Source organism: Psittacula echo (genome assembly GCF_963264785.1).
Source record: "Psittacula echo genome assembly, chromosome: 3".
Classification (NCBI taxonomy): Eukaryota; Metazoa; Chordata; class Aves; order Psittaciformes; family Psittacidae; genus Psittacula; species Psittacula echo.
The window spans coordinates 44,045,755-44,068,949 of NC_137736.1; the positions used below are offsets into that span (position 1 = coordinate 44,045,755).

The window sequence follows — 23,195 nt, forward strand, 5'->3', positions numbered from 1 at the left end:
TTAACTCAGCAGGTCTCTATGGAATGATTCACCTATCAATCCAAATTACATTTTTTCATTTTACAGTTGCAGCAGACAAAGGCTGTTACAAGTAAAGACTATTGCAATTAATCTGTCATTACCATCATCTAGTTGAGATATGTAAACTAAATTAGCCTAACCTGAAAATTAGTTTATCTTATTACTGTAATAAAAGTCATATAAACATTCATCATTTCTGATCCAGGACACACGAAATTTAGCATGACCAGCAGTCAAAATACATCAGTGCCATATTCACAATTCCTCAACAAAATTAATTCATTTTTAATTACATGCAACATGAAGGGGTTTGAAAGAATTCAGCAATCTTATTACCCCAAGCTTTGGCATATTGGACCTCCTCAGTCGACCTATCTTGGACCAGTGAGGGACTTTGCACACATTAATTCTTTGAAGCAGCACTTCCAGATCAAATCCATAAATATTATGACCCTTGCAGCAGAAAAAATAACAAAAAAAGGTTACAACAAATGCAAATTGAAAGACTTACTTTCCCACACTCAGAAGCCTTTGCCCTTTGTGATTTTTCCAACTAATTGATGGCATTATCTCTCTCATAGAAAGCACTTTCTAAAAGAACGTTCATCAACAGTACTCATTAGTCTTAACACTAACAATGCTGTTCAGCAGAATACCAAAATAAGCTGTGCAACTGGCTTACAGCACACACAATTGAGGTTTATGCTTTGATAAAACAGATCAGGATTTAAAGCTTTCTAGAAAAAACTAAAAAAAAAAAAAACCCAAAACACAACAAACAACATTATTTATATAACACATAAACTTAGTTATGAGTTTTCATCCATGAAAGCCTCAATATTGACATTAAAATGGTGTAATTTTTCCTTTGATACAACAGGCATAGCTGTTAAATCTGGATAGGAAGACATTGCAACAATTTACATATCACAGAAGCATAGAATGGTTAGGGTTGGAAAGGACCTTAAGACCACCTAGTTCCAATCCCTCTGCCATGGCAGGGACACTTTCCACTAGACCAGGTTGCTCAAGGCCCCATCCAACCTGGCCTTGAACACTGCCAAGGATGGAGCATTCACAACTTCTCTGGGCAACCCGTTCCAGTGCCTCACCAGCCTCACAGTGAAGAATTTCTTCCCATCAAAGTACTTCAGCAATATTTGCAAAGTTTAAACAATTCTAAAGACATTGATGACACTGGTCTGTAACCTCAACTGTAAACAAAATCCTGCACGATGAACATGAGCCTACATGGACCAGTCAGTCCACGCAGACTGCATGTCAGACCTGCAGTCAGGAACTGCAGGTTCACTGTATCAGATACATCTGTGTAGTGCAATGTTGTGTTATAGAAGAAGCTCCCTGAAATCATCAGCAGCATTATAGCCATAGATATAATGATATAGCTTGCTTTTCAACAGCACTAAATAAACCAGGTGCATACTAAACTGCACTAACACAGCTCTGCTGTTTTTAGCATCAGAGGTCTCATACCCCTACCACTGGCATTTTCAATTTAAAACCATTGGCTGCAGTGTTTCGCCTGATTCCTTCTCACAACCACCGAGAAGCTGAGCTCACAGGACAAATACCAAATTCCAGCCACAGTGAGCTGAAAAACATCAGGAACCTGACTGCTCATTCCATCCTATTCCCACCACTTAATTATTTGTATTTACCTACAGAAGAGTAACAAGTTGCATATAACCAACCTCAGATCTATAACCAACTCTAAACTATCTGCAAAATTTCATTAATGGAATGACTGTCCATTAATTAAAAATAACAAAAAAGAAAATGAGTCATTATAATAAACCCTCAGCTGCCAATACAGTAGAAAACATAATAGTTATTACAAAATTGCTAAGATCCTGTGGATTTGTACAGGTTATCATTTTGATTTACAACATAAACACAACCTAAAAGTGACACAAATTATATGAGCATCTGAACTGAAACAGACTCTTAAGTACACCAAGAGCTCCAATTTTTCTAGAAAATCACATGGGATTTTTTTGTTGTGTTTTGTCTGAATAAAGAAAAAAAAAAATCTGTTTTATATACAGTGGAAATACTGCCTATTTCAGGTATTATGGGAAATAATAGGATGTATACAATCCTGTGAGGGATAATTCTGTATCATCTTTGTATCAAAATATACCTGCTGTCTTATAAGCAAATTCAGTTCATAAGGCAGTCTAAGATAAACATTAAAAACTTACAAGGGGACAAAAGGAAAACAATAAAGCTGACCAGCTGACACTGAGCTTTAATTTAACTGACAAACTCTCAGATCTACTCACCACAACAACATCTGGGTCAATTTTGTGAATCTTTGCAAGGAAAAATCCCAGCAGTGTTCTCTCTGTTGCAGCAATTTCTATTTTAGCATTCTAAAAGAAGCAAGAGAGCACCTGATTTCAATGTCCCAATAAGTTTAAAATGGAAACATCTTTCCCCTGCTTGTTACTAGACAATAATAAAGCACCAGAGTACTCCCTTTCCTTCTGTAATTCAAGGAATTTTGTTCTCACTCCCACAGACATAGAAAGCTTTACTCAGAGGCTTTTTTTCCACTTTGCTTTTGTATGCAGGTGTCTAGTGATATTTTAAGAATCAAGTACACCAGGAAAATGCTCCATGTGCATCCTCCACTCATACGCTTAAGATCATATAGAAACAGAGGAAAACAAAAATAGGTTACTTTATTATTCTGTCAGCAATCCCAGTACCCTTTAGAATGTCTTCTGAATTCTGACAGACTTTACTCTCCAAGGAAAGAAGAAACAAACTCCCCCAGTTTACTATGAGTATACAGTCAGGTATAACGAAAACAAATGACAATTTCAGCCTCTTTGCAAAGCCTTTCCAGTTCTTTTGTCTAACACTCTATCTATTTTATGACCACAAGTAGCAGCAATACTGAACCATACAGACACACTCCTCTGCTTTTACAAGCAACAGAGAATGAATACCTGAAGTTAGGTTTGCAGAGTGGAAAACTAATGAAATAATCATACCATTCCTTTGAATATTTCTCTTACACGATATACCCAAAGTAACATGAAGTTCATATTTTAAAAGGTACTGCAATCAGAAGGCTAACAAAATGAAATTACCTTCCTTCTGATAACTTCTTTGAAGTCATAAGGAAAAATGCAATCGTTCGGTTTGGAAACAACTGCAAAAGAAGTTACATTTGTTCTTACATACAAATCCTTAATTATACCTTCCCCATAAGCATCCATTCACAACACAGGGGGGTTAAGGAAAACTAACCTCTAATTCTAAAATGCCAGCCTTATGTGAATACTTGTCTTAAAAACGGATTAATAAAATATTAAACAACTTTAGTAATTCATAATTATGAATTCATAAATAATAACTATGGCCCTCCGCTTCCAAAGAACCTGCTCTCACAAGGATTCAGCACTCTTTCAACTGAGGTCTGAATCTCAAGGTTTAGCTGATCTTAATAAACTTGTTTATAAATAAATATGACTTGTTTACTTTTAAAATTCTGTTCAGAAGATCTGAAAAATAACTAACTGACAGTAAATCAATGGTCTAAATCAATGGGTGAAGTAATCCAAGAGACCCCACAATGAAGTAAAACCAATAAAAATGATAGGAAACTGCATAGGGCAGGTTACTTCATCTCAAAGGAAGATTTTTTTCAATAAAGTCTTCAACAAAATGTCAGCAACCAGTGAAGTTAAAAACAGGGAGAAAAGCCTGCTTGAGAGGTGAAACTTTGCTATTTACTTATTCTAAGCTATTACTGCTGGAGTGACAGAAACCAAAGAAAGCAAACAACCAAAAACACACAAACTCACCACGACCACACACAACCCACAACCAAAAGCCACAACAAAAGAAAACTTCAGAAGGAATTATTTTTCTACTCCTAAACTGTTCCACATACATACCACAGAAGTGTGTCTGAAAAGGAGGCTGAGGTGGAGCCTTATCCAAAGGAAATTTCTGATGAATCAGAGATGCAAGAGCCACTATCTATAGCAAGGAGACACAGAACACTCAACTTCATAAACTTAACTACCAGCAAACCCTATTTTTCCCTCCCCTCCATTTTTTTAATTAGTTTCCTCATACATTTTCTCTTGTTTCTACAAAGTATCTTCTTTTACAAATATAAATAGTTAAAAAGAAGAAAAATTATAAAATTATATCAAATAAAATAAGCAGAACTTACTCCTAAACAATTATCTTAGAAATTCGAGAAGGAAAATAATTCCTTTGGAAAACTGCTTTTATCAAATTTTGTTCTGAATCTGAAAAGACCACACAATTTAAAGGATCCTCCATAAAGCGCAGGGGAGATGTGAGAAAGGCAGGACATGCAGAGAAGCCTTGCCTCCAGAAGGGCTGTCCCTGAGCAAGCAGTCAAGATTGCCAAGCCAAGAGGTTTGAGCATTTAGAAGGTATTAGCTTCTAAATTACTGATGCTTCTGCTCGCTTTGCTTGGCAGGCATGTCCTGGCTCCCCAGACACTGGTCAGGAAAACCCAACAGGAAACAAAGCAGTCAGGCTGCCATTAAATTAGCCAGAAACAACTATCCTATCCTATTAGTGAATACTACATCCCTTCCTTAGCTAGGGGGACTTAGGCACCTTTATCTGTTTCTTGAAGTAACTATAATTCGTAATCTGCAGTCCACAACTGAGAATGGCCACCTACATTTCTCCTCTTCTCGGAGAAAATGAAAAATCTTACAGCAAAGTAGCAGGTGCCATAAGATTTAGACCAATTTCTGACTCTATTTCAAAATGAATTTTATCAGCAGAAAAACCTGGTCATTTTATCTAGAACCTATGATTAGCGCTACCAGAAAAAAATAGTAATTCATTAACAGCTGTTCTGGGACAGTCTCATTTATAACTGTTATGCACAACAGATGAAATAGAAGGCTCAGGAAAAATACATAGGATCTGCTGTCACAGTAAATATTCTCACCAAAGAGCCCCCCTGAATCCAGAGTTTTCATGCTGGTGAGAGCCCAGTGAAAATTTCTTTGAAAAGCCTGCAGTACATACAAGTTTATTCAACAGTAAATATAGTTAGATCTGTTTTATCAGGTGAAGTTCTTCCAGGCTTTAGAAAATTTTTAGTATATGCCAAAGAACAAAACCAAATCAAAATGAGAGCAGATTACATACCTCATTCTGGTGAGTCTTTGGGTTCTGAGTTGTCTTCATGCTGAGGGACATGACCACAAGAGGAGGAGGAGGAGGAGAAATATCTTTAACCACATTCACCAAGCCAGGCTTCATGGCCACAGCTTCCACCTTACACCAGCTGACTGACTGATTTGAAGGCTCTGAGGAAAAAATATGAATCACCTTCATTCTTCTGGGACCTATAAATAAGGCTTCTCTAATGGCACTCTTCCACAGTGCATGTCCTTTTAATGTGTTGCCCTTGTGGGATAGTGCAAGATCTAGACTAATCCTGTTCAGTTTTTGGTAACTCCCTGGGTCAGAAGCCTAGTCACACCAGGGACTCTTAACACATGCAATATGGAATATGCAGCACACATTGAATAAGCAAGCCAAAATAAGACAGCATAACTGCCTGTAAGTGGTGCATGCCCACTCATGAGGCAGAAGGGATTTCAAACTAAAAAAGCTCCACATCACAAACTTTTCTAAGTGACAGAAAAAATAACAACAAACTAATACACAAACAAAAGAGACATCTAGCAGCAGTTTGTTCTTATAAAGATACATTTTCAGAAAAACCATGAATCTTAAGTTACCAAGAGAAGAAAGAGTGATACCTTTCTAGAAAACTAACTTTAGCTTTACGTGGCTTTAGGGTATGCACCTGCTAGGCACTGCATGGTTCCCTCTCGCTGACATTCCAATTTATAATCTCATCTATACAATGTGCAACTCTATATGGATAGAGCTCTCAAAAAATAAAGGAAGAGTAAGTTACAATTTGTACTAGATAATGAAAATTACACAGGTAAATTTCAAGGTCAATTTATAAAATTACAATTTATCAGTACAATTTCGATTTCTCCTCATCCCCCCGATCTGTAATTGTGTGTGTTTTCCTGCAACCACGTATTTCACATGCAAACCACCATACGTGGATTTTTTATTTGCAGCCAGCATGGTCCTTTGATCTTCCTACTCATCAAGAGAAGTTCCAGGCTAGAGGTGTTGGTTCCAAATACATGGGAAAATGTTTGTCCTTTCAGATCTTGGGGAAGCCGAGGGCAATCAGCCTAACAAGTAACAGCAAGCAACGAGTCATTTCACCCCACAAAAGACTTCAATACAGACACATTATATTCAGACAACACCTTAACAAAACTACACAATACCCAAAATCACTGTAATTTCCCACAAGCAGAGCCTTAACCCATAACACCTTACAGTAATTGAATAAATTATACTATTGACTCAAATAGGTGCATAACAAAATCAGGACAGTAATGTAAAAATACAATGAAGCTGAAGTTCTTCATCCATACTGGATGCAAGACAGAAATATTATCATCAGCCAAGACTACAACAATGTTCAGGGACCATTTTAATACAGAAACTGCTCATGTTGTCAACTTAATTAGATAGTTACATCTTTAATCTTGTCTGTCATATAAATACTGGATACAGTGCTTCTGCACAGCTACATTAAAATTTGAGACAGCAAGCAAATTTCTATGGGATGCTGCTTTTGCACCTAGAACTAGTATTAAGAAAATGGTTTAAAAAGGCATTATTCCCTGCCCCCAAGAGGTTCAAGACTGCTGAAGTTCTTGCATATGAAACTAAACCAAGTATTTTTGCTAATGAATAACAGTTAGTGATGTTCTTATGGGATTATTTTTTTCCATCTTTGCTGCTCAATTTTAAAGCTCTCAACAAATCTTTCTCAACCAGCTGCTATTTGCAAGAGTCATATAAGCAGAGATTAACAGCTGTATTCTGGACATGGATTAAAAAAAACCCACAAAATATTTAAGGGTAGTAAGTTAAAATATCTTAACAGTACTTTGGGCCCTGAGCCAGTACAGCTGGCTGTTTAGCCAGTATCAACTGATTCAGTGGCAAGGTAATATAAAATAAGGCAGGATAATTGAGAATATACATTGTTGCAAATCAATAAGCAAATTCTAACTGGGGGAGAAGGTGGGAGGAATGCAGTAGTTGTAGGAAGTATTTTTAACTCCTCATGCTTTATTTACACAAATAGAGCCAACACTAACAAATCAGTGTTACAGGTTGCCTGGTAATGAACTGTTTTTGTTAAGAACTAACCAATGTACAAATGATAAACCTCTAATTACAAGACAATGAGCAACTAACTACCCACTATAACAAAGGTACAGACACTAGCTACTGAAGACCAAATCAAATAAAATTATTAATTGGGTAAGAAAGCAGGTTATGGTCTTTCATCAGATTAACTATACTCACCGAATATTTGATTTCCAAATATTCAGATTTTGCTGGAACATCCGGGATCTCAAAAGCATAATATTTTTCCACTTTCTATATAAAACAAAAATATTTTTTCAGTATCTCCCAACTGAATATTTATTCTGTCCAATAAGAAAGCTAATGAAAAAGGCCAGCCAAAATACACATCTCAAATACCATGGGCTTGATCATATATTACCAATTCTGCAACCCATTATAACCATCTAAAGGTAGTAAGAACGTTTTAAGGATGTAGTAACAGTGCCTGTATTTAATCTTTTCAGGCTTTCTTCGCATGAAGAGTTTCTACAGAATTGACTTACAAGTATACTAACCATTACAAAACAAAAAACATACAAGCTTAATAGCTAACGAACTCTGTAAATTCACCAGCTTCAGAGATACTCACGAGAACTGGTGATTGCAGCCCACCACAAAAATCACCAAATGACTGCGATGGAAAGGCATCTCCAAAGACCGTCTAAGTATAGCTGCCTGTTCAGGGCTAGGTCACCTACAGTGGGTTTCTCACGGCCCTCTCCAGTTAGGTTTTGAATATGCCCAAGGATGGAAACTTGAAAGCTTATCTGGGCGTCCTGTGCCAGTGCCTGTTCTCCCTTACAGTAAAAAAGTGGTTATGTTCTGACAATTTCTGTGTTTCAAATGCTCTTGTCCTCCATTGGGCACCAATGAGAAGAGTCCACCAGAGACATCTTTACTCCTTCCCAAGATGTTTATACACAACAACAACATTTACATTACCAATCCTTCACCCCAAACCTTCTCTTCTCCAGGCTGAGCAGCCACAGTCTCTCAGCCTCTCCTCACATGACAGATGCTTCAGGCCCTGTAATTATCATTGTGGTCCTGCCCAGGACCTCCTCCAGTTTGTGCATACCTTTCTCTGGTTTTCACTGCAGCCAGTTTTTAGTCCATCTCACTATCCAGTTACCTAGCCCATACTTCATCAGTTTGTCTTCGAGGATGCGATGGGAGTGTTGAAAGCCATACTAAAGTCAAAATAAATAATACCTACTGTCCCCTTGTCCACCAAGCCATTCATCTCTTCACAGAAGGCTACCAGCTTGATTAAACATTATTTTCCCTTTGTAAATCCACACCAAACACTCCCAAGCATCTTCTCATGCTTTGTGCATCTGTAAAACAGTTGTTGCTCCATCACCTTTTCCCAGGGCTTAAGGTAAGGCTCTAGTTCCCTGTAATCTCCTCATCCCTGTTCATCTTGAAGATAGCTTTGACACTTGCTTTTTTCCAGTCCTTGGGAACCTACTCTGATCAACATGACCTTTTAAAGACAATCAAGTATGGCCTCACAAAGACATTGGCCAGCTTCTTCTGCACTCATGGGTGCATTCCACCAGGTCTCATCCATGTGTATCTGTCCCATCAGTTTAAATGTTCCCTAACCTGATTCTTCTCAACCCAGGATGAGTCTTCTTTGCTTCAGGCTTTCCTTCTGGTCTCTTGGGGTCAGGGATTGCTGAAGGCTGGACTTACCAATAAAGACCAAGGTGAAGGAGACACTGGGTATTTCTGGTTTTCCATGCCCTTCACCACCACGTTGTCTGTCCCTTTCAGCAGCAGGCCCACATTTTCCCCTAGTCCTCCTGTACCTTCAGAAGCCTTTCCAACTGCTCTTTGCCTCTCTCACCAGATTCAACTTTAGGTGGGCTTTGGGTTTCTTTTTTTCCATCATGATGTCACCTCCATTAGTCTGCCCTATAATCCTGACCCACAAGCTCTTGGCCATGCTCTTTGGGCACGGAGCCCAGGGCAGGACTCCATGCATTCTCACTGCTCTGACATGTAAAAGGTACTCCCCCTCCTCTCCATCCCAGTCTGTACTTTTGAACCACGCCCTATCCCACCTTGTGTCCCTGATTCCAATAAGATCACAGCCCTGTGACTGCACACAGTTCCACCTTTTACACTTTATCCACAGTTCCACTGCATGCCTTAGTGTTCCAGCACTTCAGAGAGGCACACAAGAGAGCTAATTTCCCAGCCAGCTGCCCGTCATTTATTACATGCTTAGAACAGAATCATTTCTATGACAGTACTGTATTTTCATTGAGTGACTTGGCTTTTACTAGAAAGGAGTCAAGTTTATGTACCTCTAACAAAGATAGCTAAAGCCACCTCAAGTTCAGTACAATTTTAATGAAAGTATCACTTCTGCTTTCTTCAAGAACAGTAATGATTTTCTACAACATGCACAGCTTGTCAGTTTCTAAGAATAAGTATCTACAATTTCCAAATAACTACAATATTCTGTGCAATGCTGCTACAGCACCTGCTGAAATGCCATGCTCTATCCTGTAACACATATGCTTGGCCCTGTCACACTTCCCAAACCATCTGCACCACTGTTACGTATTATTATGTTATGCCATAACTATGCTAGAACATTACTCTTACTATAAGAATTCCTAGAATTAAAAAGTGTATTTTCACTGGACAGTGCACTAAGTTCAGCACATCATACATAGAGTCAGCGTAATATACCCCTAGAGTAAGTTTAATAAGAAAAAACAAAATTACCATAAATTGGAATAAAATTTACAAATAAAACAGATGCACCGTTAGGTAAACTCGTTACTTTGTTTTAGGGCTGGGTGTTTTGTTTTGTCTGGGTTTTTTTTTTTGGATCATCAGCAACTCCCTCAGAGCACTAGAATGAGCAGTTAAAGCTTGCTCACAACACTGCATTTTAAGGCTGCAAATCCTGGCTGGGAGAGGAGAGGGCCCTCTGCTATAAATAGGAAGGAGGCAAATCCAGAAACAACTATGGCGTCAACAGTTACGTGGAAGCAGCAATGTACCATGTAATATAACTTGGTACAAGCACAGCACTGTGAAGTCAGAACAGCATTACAAATTAGCATGCAAATATAGATCTGAACAGCTGAGCCAAAGCAACACCTCCTAACAGTAATATAACAATGGCAATGCACTGCTTTTAGCACACATTACTGGTGCCCTCCTTCCAATTTTTTTTTTTTTTTTTTTTTTTAATTTAAAAAAAACCCTCAGGCTTCACACAAGTTCTTGTTGGAAACGCAAGCTGAACATAGTGTAAAAATAGTATGCTGCAGTGATTCATCTTCGTTATTCCACAGAGCTCAGCTCAATTACACAAGCGTCTGGTCATAACTGCAGTGAATGAATGCTTTGCTGCAGAGTAATCTGCCCTTCAAGTGGCCCTTCAGAGAGCAGTGATTAGCTGCTAAGTTCCTAAGTGGAGTAAGGCTGCTTTCAAATTGATTTGTGAAGACTTGCTAACTTGGCAGCAGTGCAACCCATTGAAGCCACAATTAGCAGCAGGTGCAGGAGGAAATGATACAGCTTAAGTGTATCTGTTCGCAAGAACGAAGTTCGGTGCTGGCAAAGACAAGCTGGATGCATGCACGCGCACAGAGAACAACCTGTCTCAGGGTATAAACACTGGCTCTCTCTGCATCATCACAAAACTGGGCATTCTGAGTAACTTGCATGGCAGGTATGCTAGTAACCTTTGTGATTTCCAGCTAATGAAGGATAAGAAGGATAAGAGCTTCTGAGTTTCACAGTACTCTGCCAGAACTGAGACTTCATGTTACTCTAAATGCATTGCTCACAAGTGCTCTGCTCACCTAAGCAATATTGCCATTAGCTTTTTAAAACTCTTTTCAAAACACCAACCCTTTACAAGACAATAGCGGGACACTGGCTGCACGTCAAAGAACAGGGAAGTTTTCCTAAAGCATATTAGCTCTCACAGTCACAATTGTACAGAGATGACTTTCTGAAGCATTCACTCAGCTGAGTGCCAGTACCATTTCAATCTGAGACCTCTGCACAACCTATAGAAGCAAGGGCTGTACAACAACACATCTCTGGTGGTATGACTGAAATATCAAGAAAGATGATGACTCCTTATGAAAAACAGATTAATAAAGTATATAACCTGACAAACTGAGGTCTCTCAGGAAGAAACAAAAGAAAAGGGAGGTGCAGTAATTGAAGAACGCTACTACTTCCACAATTATCTTGCAGGAAAAAGGACACCTTGTTGCAGAGATGTAAGCCTGGCCAGATTTGGTGCCACTTGTTCAATTTTGTGTTAAGCTGGAATAGCTGAGTTACTTTCCTTGTAATACTTTCCTTGAATAACCCTCCAAAGGCCTCACCAACAGCCCTGCTCCTCAATACTATCTTTTCTTTTATCCCCTACACTACTACCGCCATGCCCTCCTCGTAGCTCCAGGAAGCAGTAACTATCAAAATCAGCAGAATAGTGAATAGCCTTTCACCATGTTAGTAAAATTCAGTTTACCGAAAAGTCCAATGAATTCAAATAGAGTGTGAATTCTTACTGTTACCAGAAACAATTCTGGTATGTTATTTCAGAACTTTTCTGCACTCCCAACTACCCTGCTTAATTTATTCATGAATTAAATTTATAAATTTGTTTCTTTTGGTGAAACTTTCCTTTAAATAGCTTTTCTGCTGCTCATCCCCTTTTAATGTTTTTAGACAGCAAAAAGGTCTTAGCATTATTCTTTACTAGGGTAAAAAAAATAAAGCTCTTTTATAGTTATCTCTGATATAACTGAATCTCCTTTTGGGTCATCTTTCTAATTACTACCATCCTTTGTACCTATTGTAGCTTGAGTTAATCTTTCCTCATAAGGGTGATCTAGTGTTAAGTTATTCTAGGTAAGGTCTGAACAGTGCCTTTGTGCTGCTACTTCCCTACTCCTGCTAGGGATTCCTCCCATGTAACACCCAGGGAGCCTAGATGTGCGTAGATGTAGCCGTGTGTCTGGTCAACAAAGTTGGGTCTTTCACCCCACGCTCAGTGTAAGCTCAATAAAAATTTGGTAAGCTTTGAACTAACATCAGAAATAACAGTTAAAATACTTTCTATTTATGTTTTACCTTGATTTTTAAAAGCCAAGGTTAAACTATATTACTTCATTACCTCACTCACACTACTCTTCCTTAGAACACCAGGGAACAGGCAGAGGTTTCCTTAGATTCTGTTAGCAGATCTGAATTTCTTCAAAGGCATCTCCCCCTCCCTCCATTCCTGGAGTACAAATGTTTGTAGCCTCTTCTTCAATGAAGAATTTATCTGCCCTAAGTTTCCTCCCTCGTTCCTGAAAGGATCTTTGAACAGTGAGCTATTACAAATTTGGGTTTTTACCTACTGTTGAATTCATTCCTTTCCAATCCCCATACATAACAATGAAGTTATAATCAACTATACAACAGAAATAAGACTGATAAAACTGAAAAAGCTAAATTTGCATCAGAGTATTGAGAGACAAGATAAGCTAGTACCAACAAAAATTAAAAAAGGCTTTACAATGTACTAACGACGTAAATAATGCACTAAGCTACACACTGATGAAGAGATGACATCTTACATGAATTTCCCATTTGAGAAACACTGATCATGTTTTTACTTTAACAACTTAAACTTTCAGAATTACTCTAGCTTTGGATTAGGTGACCTGAGGGCCATTCCAACCTGAATTACCATATGAGCTTGTTTCTATTTTCCCTCATTTACATTTTGTTAAATTCCATTCTCTCTGCATTTTTATTTGCCATTCATTCCCTGATCAACTACTCAGGAACAAATCCTACCAAGTCACAAGATTGCCAACCTGGGAAAAGTTACAACTGATCCCACACCGAATCATGACAATGAAAGCCAGCTTTGCCGACATGTTACTTCAAGAAACAGAAGTTTCTGTGCACTTCACTCTAAACAAATCTTTTCCTCTAACTTACAGGTTAACCATCACCTCTCCCCACACAAACTCCCCAAAAGACAAATGCTTTGTGCAAATGAAGAAGAAAGCTTTCTCACACTAGCAAACAAATTCAGTCCAAATCTGCAACAATATCAGCTCTTTTCCTGCAGACTTATGGCAAGTATTATATTACTATTTGTGCAAATTTTCTGTTACAACAACACTTTGTTTTTTCAATGTTCTTTTCAGGATTTGTTGAGCAAACAGAGCACAGCAAAATTACACTGTAAGATTACTGCCCGTAACTGTAAGCCAAGAGCAGCTTAAGTTTCAACACTGGATGACAGTCCTTATAACTTGTTACCTTCTGTAGAAATACACTATGACAACCCATGCTCCAAACAGCAAGGGTGAGAAGCAGCATGAAACATGCCAGAAGATAAAGTTCAATATGGCATCTGGTCAAGTGCAAAGATGGCCTAATCCCAGTGTACCATCCTATCTGCTGGAAAACACAATCTTTCATTTTAAACTTGAGCACCATGAACTGATACCCCCCAGGCTTTAGGTATCAGAACTGTTATCTGTTCTGCACTCCCAAAACCAGCTCAGCAAGTAAGCAAGAGTCTGGCACTCAACCCAGTTTCAAAGAAGCTAATGAGTAGATACAAAAGCAGTATGTTTAAACTTCTGGTGAAACAATCATGTTGGAAATTCACTGTTCTTAAAGAATTATGCATATTTGGGAAGACATTGGGATAGTTTTTTTACAAGCAAATAGGCTTACACGTGTCATTGTCAGGAGTTACGTATTTGTGTTTCAGCATAATCTCCCCCACTGGATGGTGCTTCAACAGACTTCCCACCTCACCAACCACAACAGAAAATGATGAAGTAAGATAACCATAGACAAACCTTGGATTTGAACTTCATGATCTTATACTTGGGTGAAATGCAGTCATTAAATTCCTTGAAAACACTCATTATAGTTACTGGAGTCTCCGTCTCTTTGCCAGTAGATAAGTCGATTTCCTAAAAAACACAAGTCAGGTTTTACAAATTAACAAAAAATGCCAGCAGACATGACCAACAGGTTGAATTTTGCTTTGTCATTTTGAATCGGGTATCTCTTCTTTAAGGGGAAACTACAATGCAATCAGCCAAGAAAACACAAATTTAAAAAAATACTATTTGAAACAGAGTGTTTAAAAAGCACTAAGTTTTCTAACAATACTTCAAGACCACTTTATTTCCTAAGCAACAAGTCTAAAGGCAACAATTTGTCCGCAGTTGTTAGGGTCAGGGGGGAAGCAACAACCTTCTAACTCTGCACCTCGCATGATATACTACATATATATTGTACTCAACTTTACCACCTACATCAGACAACAGTGGCTTCAACAGTTCCCATAAACACACTACTAGAACTCATAACCTGCCAAAAGCAGAATGAAAAGTACTTATGTTTGACATGCTTAAAAGATATACTTACTGTTTCACGTGGCAGTAGATAAACAGTTCTCTCAATATTTTTCACTGTCACACAGCAGCTGACATGGGTGTTTGCAGATTCAATCCACACTTTCCCAAACAAAAATATCACACCTAAGGAAGAAGGGCAGAACAGAAAATTCAATACGCAGTTCTTAAATTCGTCATTCTTAATGTTGCTTAAGGCAGCTTATTATGTATTCTTGCACAGAAGCACAACTTCCGGCTTAGGTCCTTGAGCAACAAACCTTTCTGATGTTTCAGCACATTCTAAATTGTTTTAAATACCAGCTTTATAAATAGATACCTGGTTCATCATGCTCCTACCTCCATCACTATAGTAACACCTTGATACGTGAAACTCAAAATGGCATCACACAGTCTCAGAATCATGTTCTGATATTCCATTTCTACCTATATTTGTTTGATAATCATGGCAAGAGGAAGGAGAAAGAAATCAGTGAAAGCTGAAGATAATCAGAATGCCAATCACTCCTGAAATGTGTTCCCTACAGTTTTTCATTCTTCAGCTAGACCAGCACAACTAACACATTTTTCCTATACTTCAGTAGCATGAGCTCAAAATTCTACTACTAAGAAAACCTGCAGAAATACATTCTGAAGATAACAACTACAACCTGATCAACTGTAAAAAGTTTTCCACTGACTATTTTTAACAAATGAGGACACCGAAAGATTTATGACATTGCAACAAATTGTGGATGCTAAGACAGCAGTTGTAACCAAGGTAGCCATTCAGAAAGCCTATATACAGCAGGACTACTGCAACTGACTTCAGCGTGGATCACATCATTATTGTACATGCGCATCTCTGAGCCACACAGAACGTAGCATTAGCATAAAATTCTGCAAAATGCTAATCAAATGATGTTAAACTTTGAAATAACATAGAACAAGGCCAGCTGACTTCCACATGCAGTTTGTGTACAAGGAAAATAAACTTCCAAGTACAATTCAAAAGCTGGCTTAGCCCAAGTTCCCTTCAAACTCCAAACAATTTCGAATTTGATTACAAAAGAAAGACACTCTTCCTACAGTACAACTACTATTGATGAAATCAGAAATACCAAAACTAAGACTGTCTCAGAAACAATTGTCACGTACAGGAGATTTTGGAACCTGCGTTTCTCCTTGGTCTGACAATGCACAAACAAGTCCTTGGTTAAGAGTTATAATTTATCTTTGCCATATGATCTATCAGATGTAAAGACACCTTTCTTACTCCAGTAGATCAAAGATAAACCAGTGAAGATGCATTAAGATGGGTGACAGTCAGAGTGACAGGCTAAGAAAAAAATCATCTTTTGAGTGCTTGGAATAGATGTGAACAAGACTACTTTTGTCAAGGACAGAGAATGCTGCGGTTTTGAAGATGACGAGAGCAAGGATATAAGCTTCAGATGCACAAAGTATTTTAGAGATTTTAATACAGAGGCAATCTTCAAGATTTAGACAGTTTGAATAAAAGGATCTAGAAAGAGTTCAAATTACATATCTAAGTGACAGGGAAGATGAAGTTCTTCTCCCCAGCATTTTTTTTCCAAGTGATAAAACCCTCAGGTAGGTTTGTGTCATACAGAAAGATGAAACTATGGGAGAGACCACAAAACGGTAGTTGGTTGCTTGAACAGCTGGCAATATTAAGGGTATGGAGAAGTTAACCTGTCAGAGGCATACATATAAGCAGGTGAGGTAGAAGGAAGGATACGTGACCCAAAGATAGGGTAAAAGGCTGCCTGGATTGCAAAGAAAAATTTCAACCAACTCGAGCTTGGAAAAAATGAAAGGTCTTAATCCCAAAACTTCACAGAATTAGAGTAATTTAGGATGGAAGGAAGCTTTGTAGGTCACCTAGCTGAACACACACTACCTCTGGACACACTAAAAGAGGGGATAACTTCAAAGAGTTTTCAGAAACATTTCATATGTAAAACCAAGAAATGAGAGAACTGGTATCAGGCCCTATCCCCTCTAAACCTGACGATGGAAAGAAGAAAAAAATGGGTGTAAAGCTGTAAAACACAGTCTATGAAAAGAAAGATCATGCTACCAATGAACCAAAAGACAACCCAAGTCAAGAGATCGGGAAAATGTCCTGCAGAGGCAAAAGGGCAGGTTTTATTCATTATTTCTTTAAAAGGTTAATAGGATTACAATTCCCAAGTTCTCTGCCTAAGACAGTAAGGGGAATTATGAACAGTAAGCTTCAAAAAAATTATTAAGTTTGAAACAGTCTCATGATTATGCTATGGTATTTACTCTTCAGGCAGTGCATTTGACATCACAGCAAATGAGGCATAAACAAAGATCATGAACATGTTAAACAAAAAGCAGTACCAAAATTTTCCCTTCTACATTACTAATTGAAAACAGGTGCAGTCTTTATTATTCAGTCCTGAAAAAGTCATAATGAGAAAAGAACACTCCTTGCATGTGAGAAACAGAAATCCTTTCATAATTAAGTTCCATTCAGAAAGCACTGACTAAGAAGACAAAAAAAAAAAAGAAAAAGAACAATAGTGAGGTCTTTAAAAGTAGCAATTCTATATTAGAGCCATTGATTTCATCAAGATATCTATGATTATTACCACTCCCATCACCAAGCTGCTCAGCCCAGCACAGTCTCGTATTTAAGTCTGGCATCCCAGCTTATAACAAAAGGTGTAACAGAAACACATCTGACTCAATGCTTACGGCATCAACTCCAAAAAAAACTCCAACATATGGAAGAACTTTCCGGTAAACCTACATGAAGCACAAATTAGAAATCCAAGATCCTAAAGCTGCTGAGGAAATGTGAAGATGGATGAGAAGTACTTAGAGCAGATGTGAACATGACTTCTTTTGTCAGGGCTGAGATTAGAAAGCCGCAGTTTTGAAGACTGTGAGAGCTAGGATTCATACTTCAAGTGCACAAAGTATTTTAGGGATGTTGAACCAAAGACAGTCTGCAAGATTTAGACAGTTTGAATAAAAGGACCTAGGTAGACCTTGTATTTTTCAGGCTATCTTCCTCCCTTGATAGATATACCTCTCCTTCACATAAAATTGTGCAACTGCTATTGTACAGACTTTCTAACAATGCACCAGAATTTTAAGTTACATTTCCAGAAACAAAAAAAAAGAATGCTCAATTGTTGCATCAATGTATAAGAAATTAACATCAGCTTATTCCTAGAGCGTACACGGTTTTAAGAAGACCAATGGGTCACCAACAGTGAGAAGCGCTAGTAGCTCCCTTTGTACATCCCTACTACTACACTAGACCAAGAGACAACATTCTCTCTTTTCCCAGTCAGTCCCCTGCACTGAGGACAGAGGTGAGGAAAATTAGGAGATGAATGGACAAGTTATAAAGCACAGAGAGACAGGGTATCTAGGCATAATTCAGTCAAGTCTGAAAATACCAGTTACGTAGGAAGAATCAAAACAGCATTTCCTGCCTTCAAGGAAACAGTTACCTGGCTGACTGTACTGATCTTCATAAGCATCCAGCCAATAAAATCTTAAGACTTGATCATCATTTTCCCCATTCACAAGTGGAAGGAGGCCCGGGTCCAGCTGAACTTCTGCTGCTACTAGATCAGCTTCATCCTCATCAACTCTGTCCCAACATGAAATATCTGGGAAAGAACTTCTGCAGGTTTTGCAGAAGAAGAAAGAAAAAAGAAGTAAAAATATGCCTTTGCTATAACTACAATTGTTTTGGCTTTTTTTCCATCCCTATATTTTCACACCTTTTGTTGCTCTTTCCACTAGCAAGCAACATTCCCAAAAAATGGGCTTCTTCAGATTTCTTCTGAAAAGAAGGATGGAATGACAAAGAGAAAACCCCATATACAAGTATCATTCTCAGTATACAAAAGCAAAGGCTTTAAAAATCATTCACCTGGTATTTCAGCCTTTGTCATTCAAACCTTTACAGAACAAAAATATCCACCCATCTGTCCAGTTGCTCAGTGGTAACAAAAGATTATTTCAACAAAACTACCTCTTCAGTCATTAAATGTTTAAATCTTTTTGATCATTCAAATTTTTACAGTTTAAAGTTATGGAAAAGTAATTCAAAATTCTTCCAAGTAATCAAAAATAACAGGGGAAAAAAAAAACCAACTATTTTCCTATTTCCAAAGACACAGCTGTTCATCATGTGAAATTACTTTTAGTGACAATACTTCTAACAACAACTAAACTTACGAAATATCTTCATAGATGCTTACAATAAGCATCATTAGCAATTCCTCATTTTTGCTTACTGGCATCAAACTTCATTGTTCAACCCCTACACTGAGTCACCTGTGTTATGTCATGTGCTAAGCCCCCAAAACACCAACTATTTTTCAATTAAGTAGCTATCTACATGTTCAACATTACTATTTTAACATCTCTGTTTAAAAAAAAAAAAGCACCACATAGCATTATCATTCTGTCTGTGTCATAATTATCCCATTGGCAAAGACAGGTATGAAGCTAAATCTAAGGTTTATAGGTATTGAAAGACTTCTTGGTGGAAAAACAAAAAAAAAAAGAAAGATTCTTACAAGACAGATGTCTCTTTCTTCTCTGATTCCAGCTGCTCTGTCTTCTTTTCAGTTTCATTGTCTCTCTTCAAGCTTTCAGCTGTCTCAGGTATAGTTTCCACATGCTCTGTTTCCATAGGTTCAAAGTCCTCCTCATCAAAATCCATCATACCCTGATCATCATCTGGAAGTGTTGCACATAGAATTAAAGGCTTGAATCATTAAAATGACACACTATATACTACAGCAGTATGTGTAAATAGCATACTATATGCATAAGCATATACAGTATTAATGTACAAACAAAATATCACATTTAAGTTATCTAAGCATCTAACTAGAATAAGCTAAGTGTTTTAACACTAATCCACCTTATTTAAAGAGTTTCAAGAACTGCATTTAGATTTGGTTTTGATACCTTCAATAGCTTTCTCTCCTGTTGTCTTCGCTATTCCCCCATTTTCTGTAGCTTTTTGTTCATACTTGGCGTCCTCATTTTCAGAGACTATGACAGATTTTGCCTTGTAATTGGGATGTTTAGGATGAAATGAAGCTGGAGGAAGAGTCTCCTTTCTGAGATCAGCTTTCTTTGACACAGAGGTGATTACCTGAAAGACATTTCAGCCATGAGTTAAAAAGACAACTCTTAAGAGCATAAAAGCGGAAAAAAAATAGTAAATAGTAACCATCAGTTACTATTTAAAGAACTAGTAACCAGGGCTAAAGAGTTCCATACAATTTTCAGCATGATATCTAAAACTCCTCAAGAGTAAACTTCAATTCTATACCATCATTCCTGCCTTCATGGGTTTCTACTATAATTTTAAAAAACATTTTACAACAGGCCATGCATGACATTTGATTAAGTTTGCAGTTACTTTCACTGTTTTCCCACATAACATTACTCCATTCCTAAATCAAAACCTCTGTGTGAACTGAGTATTATGACTATTTGTCAGGCAAGGACAGCACCTGGAACAACCAGGGAAGACCAACCAATATGGTAGTTTACACCTGTTCATATCAGTAATGAGTTCAAGATGTCTACAGGACCCCATGGGTCTAGAGAGCAGGGTGCCTCTTCAAAGCATTTCTTCATGCTACAGACACAACAGGTAGAGCAAGGAAGACAAAGAAATTGCATTTCAGCATGCTCTGAAAGCCTGAGCTCTGAGGCAGCAAGCACTGAGTTTGTTTTTCAGACAGGATGCCACTACAGCAGCAGCTACAGAATCTCTTCTTAATGGAAGATGTGTATGAAGAGGCCATCACCATCACCAACAACAGGTCTCTGCATCTACTGACCCTTAACCTGTGGCAAGGTTCAAAACCTCTATCTTCAGGGAAAGCTGTTATTGACACACATAGAATTTAGCATTGCACATAATCATTTCTAGGGTTTTAATCTCAGTTCAGCTACTTCTACTGTGGCCAATACCAAATTCAGCCTCTCACTTGCCTTAAACAGAAAGCAAACGCAACTTAATCTACTTTCACCAACAATTTTTTGCTATCTCAGTCAAATGAATTTATTCATACTTTTGCTCATCTCCCGAAGTAGAATGCTTCACTGCCATCTCATTTTTTATGCCCATTTATCATATTTTATTTTTATGTTTAAGCCTTCATTCTTCATCCTCTTCATCTTGAAACAGATCTCAAATTCCTCCTATGTCTGGGAATTGATTTCCTTCTCAATGTTTCCTACAAAAGTGACCACTGTTTTGCACCCTAAGGACAAAGATCCTCTCTTACTATATATCCCTTTTTGTCTGTCTCAAATGCATCTAGGCTCCAATACAGGTGTTGAATTGAGTGCCACTGGTGACTATTTTAAACAAAAGAGTTGATGTCATTATTACACAAGGTTTCATAAATCAAATTTGCAATCTACTCTATTTGCATTCTACAGACTCTTACCAAATATCTCATTGTATTTCCTGCTATAAAGTCCTTTCCATTTACCAGAACTCTTAACAAAATGCTAGCCTTTCATCCTTAGCAGCCTGTCCTTCCTTTTACTCCAAAGTCTTCCACTAGGGCAAACTTCTATCCACAGCTTAATTTTTTCATTTGCTTTCCATTTCTGCAGAAAGTGAGTTTTTTCTTTTTCACACCCAAAAATACTCTTTTTTCTCCTTACTTCACTTCCCATCACCTTTTCCTTGCCACAAGGGTCTTTTCTACTTTTAAGAGAGAAAGCAGAAGCTCACCTTCATGCGATGCACCTAACATCATAAAAACAGTTTCACCTGTCAAATATAACAGCTGCATACTACTACTATACTAAAGATAAAAAGAATATAACTCTTTTTGTATGTATTAACATGGAAGGGGAAAAGTGAAAATACATGAAGTTACAAAGTAACATTACTAAGGAAGCTAATGAGAAAGGTAATTTCTAGAAGCAGAAATAAAGCAATATTCAAATCAACCAAAATACACATTAATACTTATTGATGAGAACTTTTTCGATCTTTTCCTTTACCTTAGGAGTTTGGGACTGCACAGAGAAAGGATTCCGTGGTACTCCAGCAGGCCTTTTCTTTTTCAGCATTATAATTGGTGGTGGACTTAGCTGAACAGTCTGAATATTGAAAGAAAAGAGAAAGTGAAGAGGTGTTGTTTAGTGTTTTCTTTTGTCTTAGCTACTAACATTTCCCATCAAAGAAAACACCAGTATTTCTCATTTGCCAAGAAAACACACCTCCTGATATACAACTCAGCCACATAAAAAGGAAGTTATCTGACCAATCAACCCATGAAGATAGACACTAGAATTTTTTGGTAAACAGTTTGAGACAAAAACTGTCAATAAGTGAAACAGTTTTCAAACATGGGCATTTCAATAGCTAACCATGCCTTTGATGCATAATAATAGCAGAATAACCAGTGGAGTGTTCTTCATGTCTGATGAAATAACAGTACTGCGCACACATGCTTTAGGAAAGGCAGAAGTGCTTTTTCAGCGCTGTCACACTAGAGGAAAACCCATTTTAACTTATTTACTTGTACAGGTATTTTATACTTATCAACAGCTAATAATGAAAGAAATTTTAGAAAACAAACAACTAAGCCAAAAAAAAAAAAAAGTGCTACTATTGAAGTAAATAGAAGCCATAGGGCAATTATTAGCATCATTTTCCCTAATTGATGCTCCATAAAATCTGACAGCATTAAAAAGCATTTGCTTACTGAGTTGAGGGGTTTTGATACCATGAGATATTATAACTCTCAATCAGATGTCATAGGGAGGAATGAAATAGCAAGTGCACAAAACCAAGAGAACAAGTTTACACCGGAACATCTATACCTCTCTTACTGCCCTGTAAAAACACATTATCCTTATTATGATACAACATATTTCATTTCAGTATTACATCACTACAGCAGTTTCACAGTTTACATGTGAGCAATCAATTTTGAGAAATCCTGCTATGGGGCATTAACTCATTAAAAAGTCATTCATGATGAGGAATAGCCCTATTTCAGACAGTTCAACCCAGCTACAGCGGCCACCCTGCACTCCTAACTCTGAGAAAGTGTTACTCTGGTTCTGTCTAGCAAACTGTAGAAAGCAGGAGGCAGACAGAAGTTCAGGCTACATCATCTGCTGAAACAGTCCTTCCTCAGCTCCTCTTGTGAACCCCAACACACCAGATGGAAATATCTTGCAGTATACTGGCTGGAGCATCATAATATACCTACATGGCATACATGATTCTGAGGCAGGTTAAGTCCTGTTTCACTCCAAGCTGACTAAAACCTAGAAGGCTGCATTAGCACAGGTTCTACATCACATTAATATAAACAATCTCTAATCAGGACACAGTTGTTTGAGCTTACCAAACCAATACAATCATGAAACCTCTGCATGGTAGAGATGGCAGGTAGACTGCATACACATGGAATATACCAAACAGAT

At 37.8% G+C, this 23,195-nt stretch overlaps 1 protein-coding gene across 1 annotated transcript in view; it reads right to left on the bottom strand.

Moving 5' to 3' along the window:
- The window catches only part of POLA1 (DNA polymerase alpha 1, catalytic subunit), a gene marked incomplete at both ends in the record, with an annotated part of 204,339 nt that overhangs the window by 176,474 nt on the left and 4,670 nt on the right, over positions 1–23,195 (bottom strand). Inside the window, 13 exons of the mRNA XM_080612848.1 lie at positions 358–474; positions 2,325–2,414; positions 3,141–3,202; positions 3,951–4,035; positions 5,200–5,360; positions 6,137–6,275; positions 7,471–7,545; positions 14,154–14,270; positions 14,731–14,843; positions 18,212–18,387; positions 19,292–19,482; positions 19,696–19,878; positions 21,759–21,857. Coding sequence (XP_080468974.1) covers positions 358–474; positions 2,325–2,414; positions 3,141–3,202; positions 3,951–4,035; positions 5,200–5,360; positions 6,137–6,275; positions 7,471–7,545; positions 14,154–14,270; positions 14,731–14,843; positions 18,212–18,387; positions 19,292–19,482; positions 19,696–19,878; positions 21,759–21,857 — 1,608 coding nt within the window. The remainder of the gene's footprint in view (positions 1–357; positions 475–2,324; positions 2,415–3,140; positions 3,203–3,950; positions 4,036–5,199; positions 5,361–6,136; positions 6,276–7,470; positions 7,546–14,153; positions 14,271–14,730; positions 14,844–18,211; positions 18,388–19,291; positions 19,483–19,695; positions 19,879–21,758; positions 21,858–23,195) is intronic.